The sequence below is a fragment of the Silene latifolia genome, chromosome 1 (assembly GCF_048544455.1).
Source record: "Silene latifolia isolate original U9 population chromosome 1, ASM4854445v1, whole genome shotgun sequence".
NCBI lineage: Eukaryota > Viridiplantae > Streptophyta > Magnoliopsida > Caryophyllales > Caryophyllaceae > Silene > Silene latifolia.
In genome coordinates this window covers 96,872,989-96,900,363 of record NC_133526.1, presented here as the reverse complement: position 1 = coordinate 96,900,363, position 27,375 = coordinate 96,872,989, and the positions used below count along the sequence as shown (strand labels likewise).

At 35.6% G+C, this 27,375-nt stretch overlaps 2 protein-coding genes across 2 annotated transcripts; both read right to left on the bottom strand.

Moving 5' to 3' along the window:
• Positions 1–7,002: 7,002 nt before the first annotated feature.
• Positions 7,003–7,338, bottom strand: LOC141651415 (uncharacterized). The gene has a single exon (XM_074459132.1). It carries the CDS (start codon positions 7,336–7,338, stop codon positions 7,003–7,005), a length of 336 nt encoding a protein of 111 aa, XP_074315233.1.
• Positions 7,339–7,464: 126 nt separating this feature from the next.
• LOC141651409 (uncharacterized) lies at positions 7,465–9,931 on the bottom strand. Its single transcript, XM_074459124.1, has 5 exons — positions 9,470–9,931; positions 9,069–9,211; positions 8,231–8,528; positions 7,844–7,965; positions 7,465–7,642 (listed from the first exon to the last, which is right to left on the bottom strand). Exons 1-5 carry the CDS (start codon positions 9,929–9,931, stop codon positions 7,465–7,467), a joined length of 1,203 nt encoding a protein of 400 aa, XP_074315225.1.
• Positions 9,932–27,375: the final 17,444 nt, after the last annotated feature.

Here is a 27,375-nt window from a genome sequence, read left to right as displayed (position 1 = left end):
AACAGAAGAGGGCGAAGGAGAAGCATCCTGATTAGGAGAGTCATTTGTGCGTGTCACATTCAACTGGTCTACTTGATTTGGCAAGCAAGAAACCATGCGAGGATTTATGCTAAAGTACTTCACCCTGCTGTGATTGTTAAGAATTTGATCTCAGATGTATGTATGCGGTTTCAGGCGAGGAATACTTCCAATTTGACAAGAGAAGAAGAACAATGGTTGCAGCACATTCGTCACTAAAATTTTGCTTACTTGCTCATGATTGTGTATATTTTATAGGCTCCTAGAATTCATAGTGAACTTATATCCCATTTTTGTAATACTTTGAGTTGATGATTAATATACTTAACCTTTCCCAAAAAAAAAAGACTACGCATTATTTTTCACCATTCACCTTTTTAATATCCTTGGAACATGTCACCTTATCTATAATATTTTAAAAAAAAATTGGAAAACACGTAACATTAAACACAAAATAAGCATAATAATTATTTAGATTTTTCTTTTTATTTGTTAATAAAATTAAACAATAATTAAAATTAAAATTAAATACTAAATTTTAACATTTTATTGTTAGATTATGTATAAAAAAGTTGGAAAATTTGTAGCATTAAACACAAATTAAAGCACAATAACAACAATCTATATCTATGTATATTTATACAATATTATAAAAAGGCAAACTAAACCATCTTATTAAGTCATGTGTCATTTATATTAGGTTGCTCCATTTTCTATCTTTATAGTCTACAAATCTCGACTAGGCAAGAATTTATGGATAATTAATGATAGCATATTTAAATTAAGATGTGAATGGTTAATATTCTTCAATTTTAATGAATAATCATAGCTTTTCGTGTGACACTCTTTTTACATTAGTCTCAAGTGAAATGACTATTATTTTTATGATAAACTTCTTTATTTTATGACTCAGAAACTTCTTGAACTTTAAAAGATATTAAGAATTGATGAGAGTTATGATGTAGGACTATCTCTGGGATTAATGATGACCTTTGAGATGTACAAAGGTTATGAGTTTATATTTGGAATAAGATCGACCCGATAATAGCTAAAATCTAAGGTGGAGAGTGAATTTGTACATTTTTCTTATGTCGATTCAACTTTTCACATGCTCATATAAAGCGTCTATATATAGTATTGCGTATATAAAATGTATTACATGAGCGACATAATAGAAGACCTTGCTTATCTTCTTCCACATACATGTATATTTTTTTTTCTGGGTCATAATAATTATAGAGTACTAACGAGTCTTTTGTGTGCACTTTTCTGTTTATGCTGCAGTACATTCAAAAAGTTCAAAGTTGATAATCCTTAATACCGATTCTTCGAGTTGGATGACAAATAAGGATTAACCTATTTTAAGAAAACAAAGTTACAACGCATTTTCATACATAATATTGTATACCTCTTATAACTGATGAATTAATTGGGTTTTTGTTGCTTGAAATATGTGTTCTTAGTGCCTGAGATATTAGAAGAGCGGAGCATATAATATGATTAAGGGGAAATGTTTGCAAGAGGTCTAATTTTGTGGTGGGTAATGTTATCAAAATAAATGAAGTTTATTGTATACTGGGATTTAAATTGTGAATATAATATTATGTCTATGTAAGTTTCTATTTCATTTTCATGATTTGTGTTTTTATAAATGGTGTTCTCATTTATAGATAAATGTTGATTATATTGATATTTTATTTATATAGTAATTATATGACTACACATGTTGAGTTATAACGGTTTATAGCAATAATGAATGACAATGACACATTTATTTAGTAAATTTAGTTTTAGGATGCTAACCAGAGAACTTTGAAATGTTTTAGTTTTAGGATGCTAATCCAGAGAACTTTGAAATGTACAACGACCTCTATGTTACTCTTAGACCATGTATAATAATGAAATTGTGAACCTAGAAAACGTAACTGTTTAGTAAAATTGGGGCCTAAAGAGATCAAATCATTTTTTATCTTACTATTAACAATTTAAAGGGATTATTTTAAAGAAATTTAGACAATTAGATAAGAAACAACCCGTGCATTGCACATGGATAGGAAAATGTTAATAATGGTAAGTGTTTAGTAATATGAAGAGGTTTAATTAATTCCTTAATATGTTTTATTACAAAAATTTCAATTTCAATTATAAATTATAAAATTTATTAACATGTGTTATAACAAAAATTTCAATTAAAATGTCAATATTAATTATAAATTATGAAATTTGATGTAAATTTGTAAGGGTTATATAAATTTTGGAAGACAATATATTTAATATACAAAACTAATTTAAGAATAAAGATAATATCCTTTCATATTATAGATATAATTGAATTAAATTAGTTTATAGATAAATGATTTAAATTAATGTTAAGTAATAATAAATTGATAATCCATGTCACATTAGTTCGCCATGACATATTAAAAATATGCAATATCACATTTAAATAGGTCACGTCACATTAAATTTTAATCTAGGTGGCTTTTTGGATCCTACGTGGCTTTGTCTAGGTGGCGTTTATTTGCCATTTTAGGGTAGCCTTTTAATTATATTTTATAGATTTGAGTGAAGTATATTTAAAGTGCAATCTGACAACACTATCAATTCACGACGCACTGAAAATTCAGATAGTTATACATTTTAATAATTTGATTATTTACTACACCATTAAAACTCATATGAAATTGAAATTGCGGTATCAAAATCTTTTTTAGATTTAACCATCATAAAAATATGTTTTACAATAATGACAATTATCTACTTGTCTAGAAATTTTGATAATCAACCATCTCAACTTCTTGTTAATATAAACAGTTCACTTACACATTAATCATGTAAATACTTCACCTACTCCATAATCAAACATTTGAAGAACCAATAAAATATTTGAAATATTCTAATTTTTCGCTAGTTTATGACATTTTTTATCTATCTAGGGAATGACTTTTTCATTCAATGTAAACGCTTGTTGAATATTAGAATAAAACTTCAATGCCTTCTCCCTATCTATTTACTTTTGTAATCGAACAATTACTAAATGCATACATAGAAAATAATTAGCGTAAAAGTAATAGGAAAAAAAAGGAAGAATTCTTACCTTCTATATAGAATATAATTATTATGCAAATGCTTAATCTTTCATTTGTTAATTAAAATTAAAATATATTTATAAAACAGTATTACCCAAGACATATTAAGAGTCACTAATTTAACATAATTCATTAATTACTAACTAAATGCTACTCCCTCCATTCAACTCCACTTTGCAAGCTTGTTTTTTTTGCACGGGTATTAAGGAGCGGATTAAAAAAATATTAAAAGTACATGGGGAAAGAGAATGGAGAGGTTACAAATATTAAAAAATATAAAGGTGATGGTGGATTAGTGTGGGGTATGAATGACATTTTTTGTAAATATAGATTTTCAATAAGGATAGAATTATCATTTTCTTAGCCAAATAAGGAAACATGTAAAGTGGAGTTGAATGAACGAAAAGGAATACTTGCAAAGTGGAGTTGAAATGGAGGGACTATGAATTATGTGACCACAATTCACATTAACTTCTAATAAGAATCTTCAAGATACATTGCATACATTTTTGAGGTAAATGATGAAGAAAAATTGACGTTCAAATACATTGGTGTAACCTTTTTACAACTTTATAATTTTTTTTTGTTAAAAAAAGTTTAAGTAATAATTAACAAAAAATATTTTACCTTATATGAGATTCACAACCCCTTGACTTATTATATCATACAGTGACATGTTATTTGGTAAATAAATCTACAACGTGAAAGCCAATTTGGATTCTCTTCATTTTTTTCCTAAGTGTTTTCTCTCTAATACACTAATATTTTAATATATTTTTTATTTCCATAAACATTACTTTTATAAAGATTACAACCATTAGATCGCGACAAACAAATTCGAACTGTCTATCAGAAATAAATGGAGAGAATTGACTTCTTTTTAGAACGGAAAAATATACATAAAACAATGACCTTGATTAGTTAGACAAAATGAAGGAAAGGGAAGGGATGTTTACACATAAATTGTACATTCTTACATTTGTTTTCAAATGGAGTGTGCAACATTTGAAAAGTGTCAAAACTAATATTTAAAAGTATGAAAAAGTATATACGAAGTACTAAACTAATATGAAATTCAAAAAACTAAATATATTCTATATAACTAAGACGTAAGCCACTGGTCTATGATATACTTGTATACTCTTATAAAGCAAAACGCTCAATTACTTACATATATATGATATAATAAAAGCGTAAATGATCTATAAAATTTATAAAATTGATTGAATAGCTTAATCTTGAGATAAAGTATCCCTAACATTAATCTGCAAGAAAAAAAAACAATCACCCATTATATATGCAATGTAGAGTCTATTAAATTAACTACAAAGTATAATATGTAAATGCAATGATCAATAAAACAAACTTACTTGTTGAGAAGGATGTGAGATTTTACCAAAAATAAAAGTGTCTAAAGTGGTTTCATGAAATGACAACTCCAAATATTGTAATATGCATATGTGAAGTACAAATCATGGAGGAAAAATCAGAAATTTATAGGAATTGAGAAATAATAGTGGTTACTCTTACATTCAAGAAGCCATGTCAAAAGACATGTAATCAATTCAAAATTTTATAGCAATTTATTTCCATCTTTCCCCTTTGGAATTCTTTGGCATTTATGCCATTAAAAAAGGGTAATTATTAATTTGCTTAAGCTTTGAATTATTATTTTTTTCACAATAATTTGTTTAATAAGTTAGGAGAGGGATTTATAGTATGTGATGTGGTTAAGTAATGCGTTATAGGTAGGCTTTAATTATATTTGTGTAGATTAATTAATATTAACCAATAGAAAAATGACATGTGAATTAAAATTAAATGTGTTAAGTAGCCTTTTAATTAAATTGTATAGATTTATGATAGGAAACCAAAAAGTTTGTATTAATTTAGTATTAGAGATTTAGATTTTTTTTTAATTTGTATTTGTAACTAATATTTTTGAAATTTTTTGTACTTATTTGTATCACTTTTAAATAAATGAATGAAAATGTAGAATCCTTGTCAATTAGGTCATCAAAATGCCTTTAAATATTAAATATTGATAGATTAAAGAAATATTATAAGATCTCTATTTTGAGATCAACAATCACCTAATAATGGTTAAAAACCATTCAACACCTGGAAAAATATAATGTAAATGATAAAAAAAATAAGGATTATTGTCATGATGGTTGAAAAAGTATATTGTGAAATTTTAATGGTTTTTCATAATTATCTACATTTATTTTTTTACCATTAATTATGAGAGTAACTTTTAAATGTGGAATTGATAATTTTTTTTCATGTATACTACTATGCTAGTATTTCCACGTGGACTATATTTCGCCACGTCACAATTAATTGTTGCCGTGTCACATTTATTTTGTCAATGTGGCATTTAACCCATGTCTACGTGGCTTTTAATGTCTAGCCTTTTAATAATATTTATAGATAGATAGATTATTTTCCCGTGTAAACGATTACGTAAACCCGACTTAATAATTAAATGGAATAAAAAAAAACAAACCCATGCACACCCTGTGTAACCCACGCGAACACAAACCAACAAACACCACCCCTGCATCTCGGCAAAAAAAATGAGTTCAAACCCTTCACTAAAACCCGCCTATTACGACCCTCCTAACCACCGACACCACCGCCCAAACCTACCACAACCTAGCTCGCACTATAGCCAATCCCGTCGACCACTAAGCACTATCCTAACCACCCTAACCAAGCCATACAACTGCGCCCTAAACATTCCCCAAAAAACCCGACACGAAAACAACCCAACTCAACACACACCACCCTACCACCACCGTGACCACCCGTGGCCACCACCGTGGTCTCCCTTAACCCACGGTGGTCCCACCACCTGGCATGGCCAAACACGACAGCCCATGACGACAATAAATGACACACAAATCGAAAAATAGCACAAACCCGTTCAACCACCACAACCCGACATCTCACCGTACCAACCACCACCTGTAGCCACCCCAACACCACCAGTTATACCGCCCATAGCCGACCTATTCAGCCACCCAAGTCCCGTGTTTATTCGTCCAACCTAGAAGTCACAAATCCCGTCTTAAGTCCTCGATAGCCGCTACTTTAGACGCGAAATTCGCCACCCACGACGGTTGACAACGGCCACGACAGGTCCCACTAGTATCCCCACGGTCAAGGCCAACTATTGAGAGTAATGGCATGGTCCACAGTGGTTCATACGGTGTTTAAACGATAATTTAACTAAATACGACGATATAAATATAAATTAATACGTTCTTACCTTGAGACAACAATAATTGGATGAATTCTCTTATTTTTCTCCCTTAGATCTTTTACTCCCTTGCCTTGTGTTTTTATGTTTTTGTATGCTTATGGGTAGGTATAATAGCTTATTTATATAGATGTGGGAAGGAAAGAGGGAGGAAGTTTCCTTAAAATAATTATCTTTATTTTTCCTTTTCTTTTTAATTACTCCCATATTAGTATTAGTGATAACATACAATTACAATCCCGACTATAAGCTCAACATACACGGCCTACCCGTGTCACACGACCCACATTATTTCCGTCTCAAGTATTATTTAGTTATTTTATTTCCGTCTTACAAATTAATTACTCAATTAATAAATTATTAAATATCATTTAACACACATTTTAATATAAATCTACTGTCTAAAATGCGGGGCATTACAATCTTCCCTCCTTAAACAGAACTTCTTCCCAAAGTTCACCAAAATACCCAAACAACAGAAATAATATCTTAAATTATTTCCAACTAAATTCCTTACTAAATCCCTCACAAGATACTTTTATTATTAAATTATCATAAAAATGTTATAAAATACGAGATGTTACATCCTATCCCCCTAAATAAAGGGTTACGTCCCCGTAACCAACTAACTCAAACAAAAAGACTCGGATACTTTTCTCGCATAGCAGCTTCAGCTTCCCATGTAACTTCTTCCACCTTATGATTAGACCATAAAACCTTCACTAAAACTGTCTCACCATTACGAGTCTTCCTCACTCTTCTATCCAAAATTTCCCTAGGCTCCTCAACATAGGACAACTGCTCATCAATCTCAATATGCTCAGGCTCTAGCACATGAGTAGGATTGCTCACATACTTCATCAATTGTGAAAAATGAAAAACATTATGCATTCTATTCAAAGCTGGAGGTAATGCTAAACGGTAAGCTACCTCTCCAACTTTGTCTAAGATCTCATATGGCCCCATATACTTCTGACTCAGCTTCCCTTTCTTCCCAAACTTAATCACACCTCTCATAGGAGACACTTTAAGCAACACTTTATCTCCCACAACAAACTCTATATCACTCATTTTCAAATCTGCATAGCTTTTCTATCTATCCTGCGCTGCACCCATCTTCTGATGAATAATGTGCACTTGCTTCACCATTTCCTGTATCATCTCAGGTCCCAACACCACTGCATCTGCCCTGTCATCCCAGCACACTGGACTCCTGCATTTTCTGCCATACAATGCCTCAAAAGGTGCCATGCCAATACTAACATGGTAACTGTTATTATATGAAAACTCAATCAAATCCAACCTCTCCTCCCATGATCCACCAAACTCCATCACACAAGCTCTCAGCATATCCTCCAAGGTCTGAATATTCCTCTTAGTCTGACCATCAGTAGCTGGATGAAATACTGCACTCATCTTCAACCGAGTCCCCATCAAAGATTGCAATTCTTGCCAAAACTTAGATATAAACCTTGAATCACGATCAGAAACAATATCCTTTGGCACACCATGAAGCTTCACCACATTTTTAACATAAGCTCTAGCCAACTCAGCTTTACTCCATGTATCTTTCATAGGAATGAAGTGAGCTAACTTAGTTAATCGATCCACAATAACCCATCATATTATTCCCTCTCTGAGTCTTAGGCAACCCCACAATGAAATCCATCGAAATGCTTTCCCACTTCCACGCAGGTACATCCAAGGATTGAACTTTACCTTGTGGTCTCTTGTGCTATCCCTTTACTCTTTGACAAACGAAACATCTAGTAATGAACTCATCAACCTCTTTCTTCATATTAGGCCACCAAAAAGGCTTCTTCAAATCTTTATATAGCGTATCTCCTCCAGGATGAACAGAATATGGAGTAGAATGAGTTTCAGATAAAATCTTTCTTTTTAATTCTTCATCATCAGGCACAAACCATCTCCCATCAAACCTCAAACCACCATCACTGCCCACGTAAAACCGCTTCTTCTCGTCTTCCACCACGGCCTCACTCACGACCTCTCTCCACCGTGCCACTCTCGCATCTCCTTCTTTCTTCTTCCTGATCTCGTCATACAACTCTGGCTCAATTGTCAAATCTCCAAGTGTATCTCCTTTCTTGATCATAGAAATGCCCATATTTTCCACTTCTTCATGCAATTTCATCCTAGACATGACAGTACACAAAGCATGGACAGACTTTCTACTAAGTGCATCTGCCACCACATTAGCCTTTCCTTCATGATAAATTATCTCCATGTCATAATCTCCAATTAACTCTATCCATCTCCTCTGTCTCATATTTAGCTCCTTCTGAGTATACATGTATTTTAAGCTCTTGTGATCAGAAAATACCTTAAAAGTAGCTCTATAAAGATAATGACGCCACAATTTCAAGGCAAAAACCACTGCTACAAATTCCAAATCATGAGTTGGATAATTTGCTTCATACTGCTTCAGCTGTCTTGAGGCATAAACTATTACTTTCCCATTCTGCATAAGCACACATCCCAAACCATTCTTCGAAGCATCTGTATAAACTTCAAAATTCTCACTCCCTTCAGGTAAGGCTAAAATATGAGCTGTAGTCAGGCGCTCTTTCAAGGTTAGGAATGCCATCTCACAACTCTCATCCCACTGAAACTTATTCTCCTTCCTCATCAAGGTAGTCAAAGGCTTAGCTATTTTTGAGAAGTGTTTTACGAACCTCCTATAATAGCCAGCCAACCCCAGAAAACTTCTAATATCCCCCACATTCTTTGGTCTCTCCCACTTGGACACTGCCTCAATCTTGCTTAGATCCACTGATACTCCCTCCTTAGACACCACATGCCCCAGAAAGGCAACTTTCTATAACCAAATCTCACACTTGCTCAACTTAGCATAAAGATTATTTTCCTTCAGGGCCTGCAACACAATCCTCAAATGCTTCTCATGCTCTTCTTTATTCGTAGAATACACCAGGATATCATCGATAAAGACAACCATGAACTGATCCAAATAGGGACTAAACACACGGTTCATCAAGTCCATGAAGACTGCCGGTGCATTAGTCAATCCAAATGGCATAACAACAAATTCGTAGTGTCCGTACCTTGTCCCGAATACAGTCTTAGGAATATCTTCATCCTTAATTCTCAACTGATGGCACCCCGACCTCAAATCAATCTTAGAAAATATTGAATCCCCACTCAGTTGGTCAAATAAATCATCAATCCACGGCAAAGGGTAACGATTCTTGATAGTCACATTATTCAGCTCTCTATAGTCAACACACAACCTCATGCTCACGTCTTTCTTCTTAACAAATAACACAGGTGCTCCCCAAGGTGACACACTCGGCCTCACATAGCCCTTATCCAACAACTCCTCCAACTGATTTTTAAGCTCCTCCAGCTCTTTAGATCCCATCCTATAAGGTGCTTTAGAAATTAATCCTGTCCCAGGTTTTAAGTCAATTCCAAAATCAATATCCCTCTGAGGTGGTAACCCTGGAATCTCATCTGGAAACACATCCTGAAAGTCTAGCACAACAGGTATAGATGCCGCCCCAGGCACCTCCTCTCGCATGGCCCTCACGTGACACAAAAACAACTCACCTCTCTTCCTCAAACAAGATCTTAAGGTAACATGTTGAGATCAGTTTTATTTTTGGTTTAACTATAAATCCCTTGTAAGACACTTTTATTCCCTTAGGTCCACTAAAGGTTACTTTCTTTTGATGACAATCTATAAAGGCTCTATATTTACTCAACCAATCCATCCCTAAAATTACCTCAAAACCACCCAAAGGAAATTCAATTAAATTAGTTAAAAAGATAGCTTCCCCAATTTTAACCGACACATCTCTATATACACGGCTACAAGGTATGGAATCCCCCGATGGTATATTAACTAGGTCTTTTATTATATCATATTCCTTCAAATTTAAAGTCCTATCATGCTCACTTGAAATAAAAGAGTGGGTAGCTCCCGAATCGAATAAAACAAAGGTAGGCTCAGAATTAACAAGAAATGTACCCGTGACAACATGAGCATCCTCCTCATCAGCTTCTTTCCCATCATAAATAATTTCCCACTTCTCTTAGCTCCACTCTGACTAGCTGATGCTGACCCATTCTGTTGATTTCCACTGCTCATTATCTTCTGAAAATTATTGCTTTGATTGTTGTTGAAGCGATTTTGATTGGAATAATTGTTGTTGTTGCTCCCCTGATAATTGCCACCTCCAGATCTTTGATAATAATTCCCATAGTTTTGCATAGGAGTACGATAGCCTCCACTCTGGTTCACATTTACAAAACCTCAGCAATCTTATGACCCACTCTCCCACATCTGAAACACGTGATACCACCACTACCCATTGGTCCAACACGACCGAAGCCTCCACGGCCCACACTCCCGCTCTGCCACTTGTTGGAGAAAAAAAGATCGGTATGAATTAACATTCTACGTCTTATTCCCAGCACTCTCACTTGCAGCCTCAGTCTTTCTCTTCTCACCCTTTTATTTCTTTTCTTCCTTGAGCATATCGACAATTCTCTCAGCGTGCCCCGCTCTTTGATACACATCATCCATGTAATTTGGCTGACCAGCTGCCAACCTCTTCTTGATAGTTGTGGTCAACCCCTTCTCGAATCTAAGTGCTAACTTCTCATCACTGAAATTTAAGTCTGCCACGTACTCAGATAGCTCCATAAACCGATTGTAGTAGGTCTCCACTATCATCTCATTTGTCATTTTGAAGGAATCGAATTCTGCTTTCATTCTGCTTTTGATGTGCTCTGGAACGAATACAACTATCATCACTTTCTTGAATCCAGACCACTTCACATAATTACTCCCATTATTTGCAGCAGCCTGTCGCACAACCTCTTTGCTTCTAGTCCACCACATACCAGCTTTCCTTCTCAGATAATAAGCAGCCTGATCCACTTGCATTTCCGCAGGACACTTCAATAGCTCAAAAAGATTATCAAATTCTCTGTGCCAATCTCTCAATAAATAAGGTGCTCCCAAACCATCATACTTCGCCGGATTGTGCCTCGCAATAGAAGCACTCACTTTAGCCGAGTCTTGCACTGATCCCTTGGCTTTCAACGCAGCTGTCAAGGCCTTATTCATAGCAATCAGATGATCAATCTGCTCTTGAGAAATAGAAGTGGGTGTAGGTGTAGATGTAGCTTTCTTTGGAGGCATGGTTATAATATTAAAGAAAAATGCACACATAAGTTTTTGCTTAGGAATTTAGGCATAAGGCTTTTAAGTAATACACCTGCATACAAAACAACATGTGGTTAACTGGACTGGCCTAAAGCCAGCCAACCACGTGACCCATAACCGCCCAAAAACCGCCACACCCCCACAATTGTTATCCGTTCTAATAACCATCACCCACAAAATTTATTGCTTAATCGTTAAATTACTACACTAATCATGGCTCGGGGATCACATAACCGCATATCACTAGACATAATATTTCTAATTCACATAACATCCATTCATGTAATTTAATAATTAACGCTATAAATTAATTCAAATCAATTTATATAATTTCAACCAAATAATTCAATTCACTATTTGATGCATATTATCATCCAATTTCACAAACTAACTTCCAACAACTATTCCAATTCACACGGCCCTAGGCCAACATAATACCGTCACATATTACTTACCTCAATCCACGTCATGCAACAAGGTTAGAAATTTCTATCTTAGGACAAACCATTGATCCTTAAGACATAACACACTCTCTAATTATCCCACTCGTTCAATTCTCTCAAAGGTGACCGGTTCAAAACTGAAAGGGCCAGAAGTTTGGTATGAGGGGGCCCCTATTTCTCATCCCAAGCCTTAAGGGGGCTCGTAACAATTTCTACCTGGGTTCATTTTATTAGACTCGTCCTAAATTCATTGGGTTCATTTGTTTTAGGCCTGAGAAACGTACGCTCTGATACCACTTTGTAACACCCCCATTTATTTAAGAGCCTTTACTAGACATTCCTAGATAAATGAACGTGTTACCATCTCAGTTTCCTGAGGTAGTGAATACAAGGGTAAACGAAACCACAATACTTTAACTAAATATAATGTTTAAATGGCCTTATTACATAATCCCAATAAATAACTAAATTAATAAATACAACTGCAGCGGAAACTAATTAATACGAATAATAAATATTGCTTGTTCTTCTAAGGTGATCTAGACAGCTAAGTAATTGCCATATCCTCTCGCCCTTCAGCTCCCCTTCAAAGCCATCTTAAATATATACCTGAAATCAATCTGCTCCCCAATTATTGGTTCATCACAGGTGTTGAACGAATATATGGTCAACCCAACGGTTGAGTATGAATATCTAAACGACAAGAATAATACAACGATAAGACAAATTAATTAAATCAATTACTCAGTTCCTGTTCACAAAGCCAACAATACTCATCCTCCCAGACACCCATAAAAATAATGGCAACTTCGAGACACCCTTGTATAAACCGCCACTCTTGGTCTGGTTTATACAGCCATAACAAACTCCGAGATACCCTTTTATATACCGCCACCCCTGGTCCGGTTCTTCAAATATAACCTGCCACCTCTGGTCCGGGTACACAAACAACAACAATACCAATATGCAATATGGATAATAATATCTCAACGGATAAACAATAATATTAACCATCCAACAACCAACATCCAATTCCAATTAATATTTAACGGATAAATTACACCAATACACATTCAAGTTGAGTAGATAACCTACCTCGGCAGCAAATCCAATTAAGCAGTCTAATAAAATAATCAGAAATACTCCACTTCAAAACCGTCACCTAAACGAAATATTATAATTTAATTATTAATTATTCAATTCATTATATTAATTTAAGTAATTACAATTTAATTATATTAATTATTTTCCTGTGTAAACGATTACGTACATCCGACTTAATAATTAAATGGAATTAAAAAAAAAACCATGCACACCCTATGTAACCCACGCGAACACAAACCAACAAACACCACCCCTGCATCTCGGCAAAAAAACCGAGTTCAAGCCCTTCACCAAAACCCGCCTATTACGACCCTCCTAACCACCGACACCACCGCCCAAACCTACCACAGCCTAGCTCGCACCACAACCAACCCGTCGACCACTAAGCACTAGCCTAACCACCCTAACCAAGCCACACAACCGCGCCATAAACAGTCACCCGAAAACCCGACACGAAAATAACCCAACTCAACATACACCACCCTACCACCACCGTGACCACCCGTGGCCACCACCATGGTCTCCCTTGACCCACGGTTGTCCCACCACCTGGCATGGCCATGCACGACAGCCCATGACGACAATAAACGACACACAAATAAAAAAACAGCACAAACCCGCTCAACCACCACAACCCGACACCTCACCGTACCAACCACCACCTGCAGCCACCCCAACACCACCACAAGTACCGCCCATAGCTGACCTATTCAGCCAGCCAAGTTCCGTGTTTATTCGTCCAACATATAAGTCACAAATCCCGTCTTAAGTCCGCGACATCCGCTACTTTAGACGCGAAATTCGCCATCCACGGTGGTTAACAACGGCCACGACAGGTCCCACTAGCATCCCCACGGTTAAGGCCAACTATTGAGGGTAACGGCACGATCCACGGTGGTTCATACGGTGTTTAAATTATAATTTAACTAAATACGACGATATAAATATAAATTAAGACGGTCTTACCTTGAGACAACAATAATTGGATGAATTCTCTTATTTTTCTCCCTTAGATCTTTGTTTCCTTTGCCTTAGATCAATTATTGTTTTTTTATGTTTCTGTATGCTTATGGATAGGTATAATAGCTTAATATTATTTATATAGATGTGGGAAGGAAAGAAGGAGGAAGTTTGCTTAAAACAATTATCTTTATTTTTCCTTTTATTTTTAATTACTCTCATATTAGTATTAGTAATAACATACAATTACAATCCCGACTATAAGCTAAACAAACACGGCCTACCCGTGTCACATGGCCCACATAATTTACGTCTCAAGTATTATTTAGTTATTTTATTTCCGTCTTACAAATTAATTACTCAATTTATAAATATTATTAAAAGGATAAACCTTAAAAGCCACGTAGACAATGCCACCTTGCATAACCAAAATTCCACGTCACCAATTAAAGAAAGCCACGTCATTATTTCTTATTTAAAAAGAAAATAAAAATTGATCCATTAAATGCAAATAACATAACAAACATTAACTTTGGCTTTTTTAATTTTTAGATAAATTAAACAACCATTAAAAATAAATTCATACTAAATTTAAAATTTATACGTTTATTGTTAAAATATTTTAAGCAACAAATAAATATCACATAATTATAATTTTACACCATTTATAAAATAATAAATAATTTGTAAATATTAAGAGCAAATAATAACATACTTAATATTAAACATTAATATTTTAATTTTTAAAACTCGAATAGGTTAAACAAAAAATTAAAAATTTACATCACTCTAATTTTAAACTATTAATATGTGCAACTGATAACTCAATATTTTACGTGTTTTTGACCCATATTTTATCTCTTATTTTATCTAATTAATAACTCGAGTTAGCTTTATCAACTCATTTGTGCGTTAAATCATACATTAGTCTATTATTTTTAAATAAAGTTATTTTATGTTATTTCTTGGAATCTTGGACTGCTTCTATTATTTTATCGTATAGATACCGAGATACTTGATAACAAGTGATAAAGTGGATCAAGACGGGTCAAATAGCCAAGGAAATGAGACGAGTGAAACTAAAGTCAACCTTTTGTCAATTAATGAGAAGATAGCATTTGGGCCACCTATTTCTCACACCTCCTTTGTTGTTTACGTTTATTGGGCTGCCATTTTGATAGAAAAGACTTACAAATTAATGAAGGGCCTTTTGACATTTCCACATGTGGGTTTTGAGTGGCATTTCACGATTTCAAACAAAAAGAAAGCAGGAGCATCTTATTGGAGAGCCGTCATTTTGGGGGGATTTCTGGGTTTTTTTTTTTTTTTTTTTTTTTTTTGATTAGGTAAGAAAACTAGGTTGATCCTCTAGAGTAGGACCAACCTATCTCATCCTTTCGAATGAGGGAGGTAAGTTGAAGCCACCGGCTATCAAACCACCTCGAAAGAGTTGGACATGAATGTCCAACCGAAGCCATGAAGTCAGCAACCTTGTTGGCTTCACGAAAGCAATGTTTAATTATCACTTCATCGAAAAAATGAAGGTCTAATTTCACATCCTTGATAATACTAGAAATTTCCCACGGAATTTGCCAAGTACCTCGAATCGAGTTAATAACACATAAGTTGTCACCCTCCACAATTAACTTCGAGATTCCTAAGTATTTAGCTGCTAAAATACCTTCTTTTAAAGCAAGTGCTTCCGCAACAAGGATACTATTGGATCCGCACTTTTTTGCTCCCAACAAAACAACTTTACCATTGTGATCTCTTATAGAATATCCTAAAGCAGCTTTATTACCTTCTATTCTCGATCCGTCAAAATTTAGCTTTAGGAAACCGTTTGTAGGTTTTTCCCACCAAATCTCTTCCTTACTAGAATTGTTTCTAGCTGACTCTTCTACCTCAGGATTGTTGAGATCCTTAAATCTAGTCACATTCCATGTCTTTGTGCTATTATTACATAAAGTAATAAGTTTGCTGATACTTAAATTAACATTATTAAAGATAATATCATTTCTATGGAACCATGCATTCCACCAAATAAAAATAATCTTTATAAAGTCATCTTTTGGAATTAAATCCTTGAGATAATTAAGTTTCGTCAGAAAACTTTGACTTGTAATAATACCATAATTTGACAAAAACTCGTTGAAACTAATAATATTCAGGTCTTGGATGACAGACCCAATCAAGGGACATTCGTAAAAGAAATGATCTTTGTTTTCAATAGGGTTGTTGCACAAAACACAATGAGGTGGGACATCAATATGACTCTTGAGAAGTCTACTTTTCGTTGGAAGGCCGTCAACACAGGCTTTCCAAAGAAAAAATTTCAATTTAGGAGGAATATTCAATTTCCAAATCCACTGAAATTCACATTTGTCAAGAGTTTGATCGAACAAACCTTGCGCTAAGAAAGTTGCTGTTTTGGTAGAGAACTTTCCATCTACGGACAACCCCCAAATGAGGGTATCTGGAATATCATTATGTGGCACTGGAATATTAGTAATCTGATTAACAATATCGTTATTCACTAAAATGGATAATTTACAAACATCCCATTGTTTGTCTGAGGTTATGAAATCTTTAACCAAAAGATTAAGATCACGGTTACTATCATCATCAACCATACTGCTTGTAAGTGGGTGTGAAAAAACCCAATTATCAGACCAAAACTTAATGTTGTTACCATTACCTACCTGCCATCTCAGTCCTTTTCTAAATAGAGTCCGAAGACTCATTAGTTTACGCCATTGCCAAGAAGAGGTTGAATTAGGCTTATGATCAAAGAGTGAACAATTTTTCAAGTATTTTTTAGATACCACTTTGACCCATATACTTTCTTTATCCATAAGAATTTTCCATAAAAGTTTCATTTGAAGAGCTTTATTAGCTGCTTCAGAAGATTTAATTCCTAAACCACCAACCGACTTTGGTAAACAAACTTTATGCCAACCAACCAAATTAGGAGAACGCTGGGAAGGATTCTTATTCCAAAGAAAGTCTCTATTAATTTTATCTAATCTATTATGGATCGATGAAGGGAGGAGGAAGCTTTGCATCCGAAAAGTTCCTTCGCGGCTAAATTAGCATTAACAAGAACTAGTCTACCTGCTTGAGATAGAGAATTCGCTTTCCATTTCGATAATTGAGTGCAAGAGGATTGAATTATGTTCTCGAAAGTATTTTTAGTCACTCTGCTATCAATTATAGGACATCCTAAATACTTACCCAAATGGGCTTCCTCGTTCATATGAAGAATGCCTCTAAAGGATTCACGAAGAGAACGCTCAATATTTCTGGTGCATTGAAAAGTAGATTTGTCAAAATTAACAAATTGTCCCGAAATCGTGCAAAATTTATCTAAAATAGACTTAATAGTTCTACAACTCTGGTTAGAGGCTTTAGCGAAAATGATAGTGTCATCCGCAAAAGTGAGAAAGGGAATTTTCTCCACTCCGGATCCAATTCTAATACCAATATCACTAGAGCTAACATCACTATTTTTTTGTAGAGATCTTGCTAAAATCTCGGCGCACATAATAAAAATATATGGCGAAAGCGGGTCTCCTTGTCGAATACCTCGAGTGGGTTTAAAAACGTCTCCCGGTGTTCCATTTACTAACACTGAGTAAGAAACAGTGTTTATACATGCCATAATCCATGAAATCCATTTAGAATTAAAACCCATTTGCTTAAAAGTTTCCTCGATAAAATTCCATTCTAGTCTGTCGTATGCTTTCTCCATATCAAGTTTGATTGCAATCCAACCTCCTTTGCCCTTTTTACGTTTAAACGAGTTAAAAATCTCGTGTGCTAAAAGAATATTATCTTGAATGAATCGATTAGGTGTAAAGGCACCTTGAAACGGGTGTATAATCTTATTCAAGACACTTCGTAGACGATTAGTCAAGATTTTTGCAATAATTTTATAAATTGTTGAACAAAGACTAATCGGTCGAAAATGGTTTGCCGTTTGAGGATTTTCAATTTTAGGAATCAATGCTATGAAAGTATGATTTATTTCTTTTAGTAATTTCTCAGAATGGAAAAATGCTAATACTGCATTAGTGACAGAATTTCCTACAATATCCCAGTATTTTTGAAAAAATTCTGCAGGAAATCCATCGGGACAGGCATTTATCTCTGCGGCTAAACTAAACACGTTTGTTTAACCTCTTCCCTACTAATATTACCTGTAAGAAATCTGTTATCTTCGTCTGTAATTAATCCACAAATAGACTTAAAATCCTCATTCTTGTCGAAATTACAAAGATGATTTTTCGCAAACCTAAGTTTAAACTCCTCGGATATTTCTTGCTTAATGAGGTTTTGATCAATAATACAAGCACCATCCTTATTAATAAACTGTTTAATGCCATTTCTACTACGTCTAATCGTGGCATGAGTTTGAAAAAACTTGGTATTATTATCTCCAAAATTAGCTTTGTTTATACGAGCTTTTTGTTGCCAGTAAACACGTTTATAGTCAAGGAGTGCATCCCGCTTTTTCAACCATCTTAATTGCGCGACTTCTAAATTGGTAACATGAGATGTGCCTAGTTGATTTTGAATATTTTCTAATTTTTTTTCAGCAATTGAAAGTTGTCTAAAAACATTTCCAAAAGTAGACTGGTTCCATTTCTTAGCCTTTTGTTTTAGCAATTTGCATTTTTGGGAGAGACAGAACATATAAGATCCCTGAAACTGATATTGCCAACAACTTTTGACCATTTTACTGAAATCATTCCGAAGGGTCCACATGAGTTCAAATCGAAAAGGAGGGGCTTTCTTATGAACTTGGTCATGGAACTTCACAGAGATAGGACAATGGTCGGAGCTAGTGAAAGCATGATGCACAAACTGCATGTTTGGATATCTACTAATCCAATTAGGAGACGCTAAGGCTCTATCAAGTATTTCAAAAACATTTTCAGGGCCACTTTTCTTTTTTCTCCAAGTAAAAAAATTACCGGAGAAAGGGAGATCTATGCAATTTGTATTACTTAAAAAATTAGTTAATCTCATACAACGCGCATTCGTTACCGTTGCACCCCCTTCTTTTTCACTAGGACTCTTAATCTCGTTAAGATCGCCTAATAATAAGAAAGGCAAATCAAGACCAAGTATAAAGTTTTGAAATTCATTCCAAAAGTCCGTTTTTTCAGCCGCTTGAGCAGGAGCATAAACAAAAATAAGGCAAAATACCACATTTTTCGTTAAGTCACACACTTCACAAGCAATGAATCTATTCGACTTAAAAGTGACATTTATCGAAAAGGACATTGAGATAGACTCTTTCCAAAATAACCAAATACCACCTGATAAACCAGTACTAGGAATAAAATCACAATTATTAAACCCAAAACTCGCCATTAGATAAGGTTCGGGTTTAGAAGACGATTTAGTGTCACATATAGCTAAGATTTTAATTCCATTTGACGCGCTAAAGAAATTAAGTTCTTCCGCAAAATTCTTTCTTTTGGTACCCCTAACATTCCAAAACGCAATATTCATAAGGGATAATTAAAAAATGTAACCAAATTGCTTAGACAAAGTTCAGTAAAACCTCCATGCCGCTGATAAAGCCCGACACCATTGGTTACTGAAAAATTCGGGATAACCAAATTGTATTCAGACGAAGCCTTAGAAACTTCCCCACAGCACAAGTGCAAGTGAAAGATGAACTGGTGCATAAGTGACTTGATAATGTGACATAATGCTAAATTCATTAAAGAAAAGAGTAACCGTAACCAACAACGATTATGTGCAATGTTATAAAAATGATGGATTTTAAACACATACATAAGAGCTCTGAAACTTTGTTTGGTTTTAACTGGGATGACAAGGCCCCAAACAAGCTTAAGAAAACCACAGAAACAAATTTCTACACTGCTTAAATTATCAAGACAAAATCTAAACAAATAAGCAGCACAAACTAGATGGTCACAGAATTCATTATAATTGATGACAAATGCTAAAATTTGCCAACAGTTAACCATAAGATTATCCAAGAGAGAAATCTCGTCAATTCCAAAAATTAAAAAGATCTTTCCGTTGGAACCTATAGCAAAGCGACAGGCTAAAAATCTGTCAAAAGTATGTGAGAACATGGATCCCATGGCTAAAAAATCCCATCTCAAAATGACCCAATCAAGCTTACGAGAAACAAGGAATTGAAAGTCTACCCTCCTCAAATTATGAGGCCAGTATCTAAACCAAAACCGAGACCCAATTTGATGGTCAGAGGACTCATCAAAACAGGTAAAGAATGCTAATAAAGGCCAACAAAAAAGACAATCAAGGCGATAAATATCACTTAGAGATCTATTACCCAACCATCTTGAAACATAATCGAAAAGAGAAGGATAGAAATCATCAAAGATGACCCTAAATCCTCCAAAGGGCAAAAAATAGCACATTTGAGTGTCAAACATGTCACCAACAACACTCAAAAAGATGTTGTCAAAACATATAACATCAAAGCAACAAAGGATGAGTTCAGTAGAAGAATTGGACAAAGGTACTCCTTGATCAACAAAAAACCATCTTGACAAGATGGTTAAGCAAGCAGAAAACATAAGCTTATTGCAACAAAAATTTGCTAGATAAAAGTTGGCTTTGGGAGGACCTATGTCCAAAGTCTCTTTAATGTAGACAATATGCTGGATACTGCTCTCCTGTTCTAGATTGGAGAGCAAATCAATGTCCACAAATAAAGAAAACAATGGACTAGGCACAAAGGGAGGATTCAGTAAGAATACAAACCCAAAATCGGACAAAATAACGAAAAAAAGACAACTTACATCCGACAATGGAGACCTACAACAAGAGCTAAAACCCAAACTGTCCTCCTCAAAAGAAACCTCCAAGAAGCACAAAAACAAGGTTCTTTTCTCGAAAGGGTGTCTCAAATTTACTGTTATAAGCAACAATAAATGGAGGAGGCTTGGTTTCATCGGGTCTTCAACCGTCAACGGAATCGGAATGTTGACGTTTGCAGTTTCCTCCCAAATCGAGGAAACCAAAAAAAAGTTTCCCTTCTCGGATTGAAACTCCTCCTTTTCTTCGAATAGCCGCAGACCGAGAGCAAAGCAAGTAACCTCGCTACACCAGAAACGACATAACCACTCGAAACCATGGTATAGCAATTTCGACTTCCAATTTAATTGAAAAGAGTGTACATTTCTGAGATTTGCCACTAGTAGAACCCTCCAAGAACATGATGAGAAATCAAAAGAGGGAATAGAACTAGAGAAAATGAAGATCTGAAAACCAAAATCCTCAAAATAGAGAAAATTGGAGGATTTAAAAGAATGATGCACAAAAAAATCGAGATTTGTTTGTGATGATGGCAGAGAGATGATTAGAGTACTTGGAGCACATGACCATTGAAGTGGAGCATGAAGAGCTCTAATTGATTTTTCTTTAAGCAGTTTTCTTTTTATTGATTTTCTTTTTTTGGGTTTTTTCATTATTTGAGAGAGTTTTCTCTCACTACTCTCTCACACTGGCTCCGCAGCTGGGGGGATTTCTGGGTTGGCTAGGCAGAAGACGGAAGTCAGCAAAGTAGTTTAGATTAGGGTATCTTTTATTCATCCAAAATCAAAAACAAAGCTTTATATTTTCTTGTTCTTAGTTTAGATTTAGTGTGGTATGAAGATCTTCCATTACATTCCTCTTTAATAAAAGTTGGTATTAATTTCTTTCTCTTTCTTTTCTTTTTGTCATTTGTTTACATTTTAGTTGGTTCAAAGTTTAAATATTTAAGTTAGTTTATTGATACATGTTCTTCCTTTATGCTTAGTTATTGTTAGATCTTAGTTTAATTAGTTTTAGATTAGTTAAAGTTTCAATCTTTATCATTGTATTTTGTTTAATACCATGTTTAGAGTAATTATAAATGTATTTAGTGTTAGATTAGTAATGATTAGTGAGTAATATTTTAACTAGGGTTCGATTTAGCCCCGACATGTGTAGGTTATTTGATTAAATTCCATTTTAGTTAGTTGTTGGGTGTAGTAAAGGTTGATTAGGGGACTTGATTTGTCTTGGGCTTATTTGTGATAAGTATTGACTCTTGACCCTTGTCCATTGGCGAGAGCCGATTAGGTTGGGAATCGGGTTACTATATTTAAGTTTAATTTCCGACCAAGGTTGAGACCGAGAGGGAGAACCAAGGGAGGGCACCCCTAATCTTGTGTTTGAAATCAACCTTCGAGAGAAGGGGAGGGATGACCCGGAAACCGACGTGAGCTTAATGACCTTAGTCAATACTAGGCTACCTTGAGAATTACATGTGTTTTCGGGTAGTTGGATATTAAACTTGGGATACCGACTTTCGAACCCGAGAGGGGGGTTAGCTGGGATAGCTAGTGTCCTATTATGAGCCCGGGAGGGAGTTAGTAGGCGAATTAGAGGCGTTTTCCACTTTACACATCACCCTAATGACCAATTAACGGGATTATGGTAGTAAATGAACATGTCGGAGGTGAGATCGGACCCTAGGCTTTCCTTTATTGTTTAAATCACTTTTCATTACTTGTTTACTTAGTTTAGTAGTCTTAGTTAGTTAATTTAGTTTAGTAATTTAGCTTAATATCAATCTTACTCATGATTCACGTAGCTAACTTATAATCTAAGTCAAAACTAGTATTCAAACTTGATCTCCTTGTGGTTCGACCTCGACTACCCTTACTAGTTGAGTTAATTGTTTGATCGGGTACGGCGACCTCTACCCCGTTATCAAAATGGCGCCGTTGCCGGGGAGATCAACGGATTGATATTTGTTGAGTCTTAGATTTGTTAGACTACGTTTTTTGTTGTCATTTTCAAAATGTTGTTTTTTCTTGGTTTTCCTCAATATGAAAATGAAGAATTTTGGGCTTATATTGATAGACTTGTGCAATTTCTTGACTCACTAGACGAGCATGATTTTAGTGAGGAAGAATTGCGTCTTACAATTGAGAAGGGCATGAATAGTCAAGTTAAATCTTTTCTTGATTTCTTATGTGATGGTGATTTATCTTCCAAATCGGATGATGAAGCATATAATCTTTTTGATTGGTTGAACCGTGAAAGCCGAAAGCCTAATTTTTCTTTGTCGAGTATTGAGGAGAATACTATTGTGGATGTTGGTAAGAGTGTTAAGGATGTTGGTGAGGAGTTTGTGGAGATAGAGGAATGTGAGGATATCTTGGAGGAGAGGCTTGAGATTGAGGTGGAGAGACCTTTTGAGCAAGTTGAGGTTGAGACCCTCTTTTTTGAGGATGAGCCTTATACCCTTTTCGAGGATATACATACTACCTCCACCCCCTTAGCCACACCCACCGATAATGAGGATGCTCTCTTTGAGGATTATGAGAGTAGGAGTGATGAAGAGAGCATCATGTTTGAAGACTTGGAGGTTAAATGGGATGATGAGTTTCTTGAGGAGGAGATTGTGAGCTTTGATGGTGAGAGGGATTGTGAGGTACATCTTCTTAATGAGTCTATCTATGAGAAATTTGAGGCATCTTTTTACGGTAAGGATGAGTACATTATGCCCACCTATGACCTTGACCTCATTTCTTATGCCCCTTCACTTGAGATCATGTATGTTGATGAGGAGTATGATGCTCCTTTACTTGATAAAGCTTGCATGGGTGAGTTGTTTGAAACCCCCCTCCTTTATAAACTTGAGAATTGTGATGTCTTCCCTTCCATTTTTGAGAAATTCGTGTTTGAAATGGAAGGGGGGGAAAGATGAAGTGAAGGATAAGGAGACTAATCAAGTCTCATATGTTGTTGATTGTCCCTCACTTGTTAGTTTTGATCATCCTCCTCCAATGAAGGAGGAAATGTTTTATGAAGTTGAGTTTTAAAATGATGAGAAGAATGATCAAAACCAAGAAATTTGGAAAAGGAGCTTCTTTGACAAGATAAATGCAATGAGTGGCCTTGCCCATAGGTTGTGGGATCCCGGTTAGTTTTGGGACCATGCTTAGGTTTGGCGGTTTCCTTAAAACCGCGCTTCTTGGGAGGCAACCCAAGCTTTTTTTTGCATTCTTTTTCTTTTTGATAATTTTTTCTAAAAACCCAAAAACATGTTCTTTTCTTTGAAAAAAAATAAAATTGAAAAACCAAAAATTTGCATTTAATTTCAATTTCCTCGACACTTTTGTTTCTTTTTGAAACATAGTAAATAAATAGGTGTGGGGAGGAAATTTTATTATTTAAAAATACAAAAACATGTCTTTTATTTTTCACATTTCTTCCCTACATTTCGTTCCATCGAGGACGATGTAAATTTTAAGTGTGAGGAGGAAATATCCACCTTGTGTATATTTGTTTATATTTGTATATACTTACTTGTTAATTTGGAAAAATTACAAAAAAAAAAAATACCTAAAAATTTCAAAAATTTTGCATTGTTTATATTATATATATTGCATTTGTCCTAACAATTTTGATAGGCAACACATGCGAGCATTGGAGAAGACGCTTGGTAAAATTCTTCCAAAACTTTCTCCTTTATCCTTCCTTTTCTTTTTGTATATATGAGCATGGAGGAGGATGAGATATGTGATGTGGGTGTTTCCTTTAGGAACCATTTTGGATATGCTTGTGTTGTTGGTGTGCTGTTAGGACTAGATATTGTATGCATTTAGACTAGACATGTATATATGTGTTCACTCTTGCATTCATGTAGCTTGTTCATATGTTTAGTTGCATTTCATACACTTTGCATCATGTTTGTAAATAGTTGCATAGAGGATCTAAATGTGGAGGGTATATGTCGTCAATGATGATAATTGTTTTACCGTGTCATTTCCCTTTTGATAGCTCGTACCTCTTGATGACACATGTTAGGGTTTTTGTTTGCAAAACCCGGAAGTCTAGCTTAACAACCAAGTTGCGACCACCTTGTGAGACCGTATTAGGCCCTAGACTTGACTTAGGACCGACATAATGTAATACCCGCCCTTTTAGGGACCCTTTGACCAGCGTTGACTGACCTTGGGAGCGGGAGTAGTCTTAGAAAAGTGTGCCAAAACCATCTTGGGGTGCGTGTTAAGAGTGGTACTCGATAGAGTAGAGGCTACTCGATCGAGTAGCTAGGTTACTCGATCGAGTAGGGGGCTACTCGATCGAGTATGTTGGGTACTCGATCGAGTATCGAGTTTTCAGCGAGGGTTTTATATCGCGTTTTGTTAAATCCGCAAATCACTTCCGCCACTTTCCTCCTATCCTTCAGTCGCCTCTTTCCCTTCCCTTCACCTCAAAACCTCTATGGAAGCCTTTGGAAGATCCTTGTGCCTTAGGAGAGCGTCACTTGTGTGGTAGCGGTCTCTTGCTGAGTTTTCTCCCTAATAGGTATGTCATAATCATCATCCGTGTCCTTGTTCTTTTAGTTAGGGTTTGCTTGTTAGTAATAGATAATTATATTGTGGTTATAGGCGTTGCTTGGTCGCTGCACATGTTGTTTGTCGGCATGGATTGGTTGCGGTTGCTTAAAGGTAGGTTCGCCTACTCAGTTTCTGTAGATGGTCTAGTGTGTCGGTCGTTGTAGTTGTATTGTGATCGTTAATATCGTAATTGTATTGTGACGGCTGTGGTTGTGATGGTGGTTGTTGTCTCTGGTTCTCGAGATATGTCTCGGCTGAGTGGGGTCACTTGCGGGAGTGGCTTCACGCCCTAGTTTCGCCCTTCGTGGAACCCGCCACGGAAGGGGATGTGCACATTAATGGACAGGGTTATCGCTCGGTATGATGAGCGGGGATTTGGTGGGTACGGCTGCGGTCCCCCACTGGCAGGACTGGTCCAGTGGACGGTCAGTGACAGAGGTTGGTTGGATTATCGTGATGACGAGTGTGAGACTGATAGCATCGTATTGTGTTGATAGTTGTAGCTGTTAATGTTGTGTCTTATCTCAGTACTGACCTTGTGTGGTTGTTTGTTTGTTATGTGTCTGCCGTGATCCCTTATGGTGAGCAGTCGGTCTTAGCAGGTGTTGATGTTGTTGATAGCTGGAGTCCGGGCAGGGATGAGTCCTCACGAGATATGATGGTCATAGCGAGTAGTCTTTGAGTTGTATCTTTATATCGTTTATTGGGTTAAATCGATTGTAATATAACTTAATAGTTCTTTTATCGACATTTGATTATTACTATCCTCGGGCAACCGGGATGGTAACGCCCTTATATCCTAAGGAAGGCCTAGTTAAGGCTCCTCTGAATATGGGGGTGTTACAAAGTGGTATCAGAGCGACGATTTTGGAACCTGTAACAAATGAACATAATGAACGTAGGGAGTCTAATAAAATGAACCTGGTGTATGTGTAATGGGAGCCCCAGCTGATGCTAGATTTTGGGTGAGTAGGCGCCCTCATTTCAAAATCTTGGCCCCATGACACTTAAGCCAGTCACATGGTATGGGAATGTGGAGTCCGTGTGTCTATGTGTGATATGTATGTTAATTGTGCCGGAGCTACCTCCGGTTAAGTCTTTGTTAGAGTTAATAGGGGTGTGATAATGGTATTTGGGCCGCGTTTAGTAATCATTGGTGAAATTAGTGGAGTTTTTAGAATGATTAGTGAGTTTATACGATGGTTATGAGATATGTGACGGAAGTTTACGTAATAGAGATGCGTGAAAAGGTGGAATTGAATGCCGTGACATGAAGAGTGAACATGTAGGTGTTTGCTATAAGTTAATGATGACGGGAGTCATATACGAGTTTATAAATCCTACAGTAATTTCCATGATAATAGTTATAGTATGGTTGAGTTATAATTCGAGTCATAGCATATAGTAATGCATTTATGCCTTATTCGTTGGTTGGAATTTTTCATTGCGTAATATTTGATTCGTGCAAGATGAATTGCTTATGATAGAAGGTGAGACATGATTGAATAAGTTGTTTGAAAAGTATGTAATTATGTGATAAGTGAAAGAAAGAATTGATGTTAATTATATGTTTCAAATTGAAGTGAACACGAGTTTAGTAGTAACAAGTAAAGTAAGTTTAAGTGTAATATGATGGCATGATTAGGTTTATAAATAATTCGGTGGCCGGTGAACCGAGTTGGGTAACTTGTATAGCGTAATGTGACGTGCCTCTTAGTTGTTGAAGGATTGCATTTTGCGCGATAATGGTTGTAATACGTGATGGAGTATGACAATTCGTGCCAAATTCCGAACTAAGTTTGGAATCGACACACAATGTTGTTTTGCACGAATCTTCAAGTTACTTCGTACTTCTGACCGAGTACTTAACTATACTTGACCGAGTGCGAGTGCT

Bases quoted from the DNA above. Each gene is read 5' to 3' on its own strand.
- LOC141651409 (XM_074459124.1), bottom strand. From the start codon at position 9,931: ATGCGAGAGGAGGTGCCTGGGGCGGCATCTATACCTGTTGTGCTAGAC. The intron at 7,966-8,230 runs GTTCATCCTGGA...CGATTAACTAAG, and splicing joins CTCATTCTACTCCATATTCT to TTAGCTCACTTCATTCCTAT. The intron at 7,643-7,843 runs GTTTATATCTAA...ATATAATAACAG, and splicing joins GTTTCTGATCGTGATTCAAG to TTACCATGTTAGTATTGGCA.
- LOC141651415 (XM_074459132.1), bottom strand. From the start codon at position 7,338: ATGGGGCCATATGAGATCTTAGACAAAGTTGGAGAGGTAGCTTACCGT.